The following is a 1,240-nucleotide window of genomic DNA, read 5'->3' on the forward strand; positions in this document are numbered from 1 at the left end:
TTCCTGATAGGAGACTCTCTAATCGCCGTACCTGAACCTGATATAACCAACATACCTCTAAATCATTTAACGAGATGGCGTAGAATAACTCAATATTCCCAACATCTATGGCGTCGTTGGAGTAGCGAGTATTTGGGACAATTGCAGGAGCGGTCAAAATGGGCGAGTAATAAGGGCTCTTGGGTGAAACCTGGCACAGTGGTTTTGGTAAAAGAAGATAATCTTCCGGCGTTTCGATGGCGGCTGGGCATGATTACGAGTGTTCAGAGAGGAAGTGACGGTGTAATTAGATCTGCTAACGTGAAAACTCAGGAGGGGCATTACCAACGAGCTGTACAGAAGTTATGCCCATTACCATTCGAGGGAAATGTAGAAAATGCTTAGACAATCAACCAATAATTATTTTTATTTTTCTTTTTATAATCAATCGTGTATCGTGTTCTAATTATTATTCGAGTAATATATTCATGTCTAAAAAAAAAAAAAAATTTTTTTTGTGTTTTGTCTCTTCTTTTTTATTGTTTTATTTTTATAAATCATAGAGTACGATAGTTAATACGCTAATCTATTTATTATTATTTGTATATAATTATTATTTATTGTTGAAAATTTAATATTTCAAGGCGGGCGGTATGTACGGTCGCGTATCGTTTTTTATTAAATGTATTAATGTTATCTTCGTAATCGCGCGATAAGGCACCGTAGTTCAACGACCTATGCGACGAGCTCGACCGAGTAGTTGTCTTGTACACGCGTTACCGTACGGACTACCCGCTAAATTTTGTGCGTAAAAATACAGTCCATTTCGTTATTATAATTATTTATCGATTTTTATTATTAGTAGTTAAACCTAAGTTCAGTTCGTAATCGCGTAATTGAACAAAGACAATGAAGACAATAACCATGACCAGTTTTAAACTTAAAACTTAAAATAATACATTTTTCTAATTTTGTTAATAAATTAAATAAATAAATACCATAAATACTTTATACCTTATGTTAATACTATGTAAACGACTTTGTATATGTGTGATGAACAAATATAAAAATAATATTAATTTTAGTAATATATTTTTTTACCCTATGATTTAATGCCAGCTTTTGATATCAATTGCCCCACTGTGCGATTTATAAATTATACTTTAATGATTAATGAATAAATTAAATGATGGATAAGTGATTAGTTTAGTAATTTAGCATTGCAGCCAATAAGTTATTTTCATATGAAATAAAGACCAAC

General features: G+C 31.9%; 1 protein-coding gene across 1 annotated transcript in view; it reads left to right on the forward strand.

Moving 5' to 3' along the window:
* Positions 1-384, forward strand: part of LOC112685190 — a 4,522-nt gene extending 4,138 nt beyond the window's left edge. Inside the window, exon 4 of the mRNA XM_025557001.1 lies at positions 75-384. Coding sequence (XP_025412786.1) covers positions 75-384 — 310 coding nt within the window. The remainder of the gene's footprint in view (positions 1-74) is intronic.
* The last annotated feature ends 856 nt before the right edge of the window (positions 385-1,240 follow it).

This window comes from Sipha flava, unplaced genomic scaffold (assembly GCF_003268045.1).
Source record: "Sipha flava isolate LNK unplaced genomic scaffold, YSA_version1 269_pilon_pilon, whole genome shotgun sequence".
In the NCBI taxonomy this organism is placed as follows: domain Eukaryota; kingdom Metazoa; phylum Arthropoda; class Insecta; order Hemiptera; family Aphididae; genus Sipha; species Sipha flava.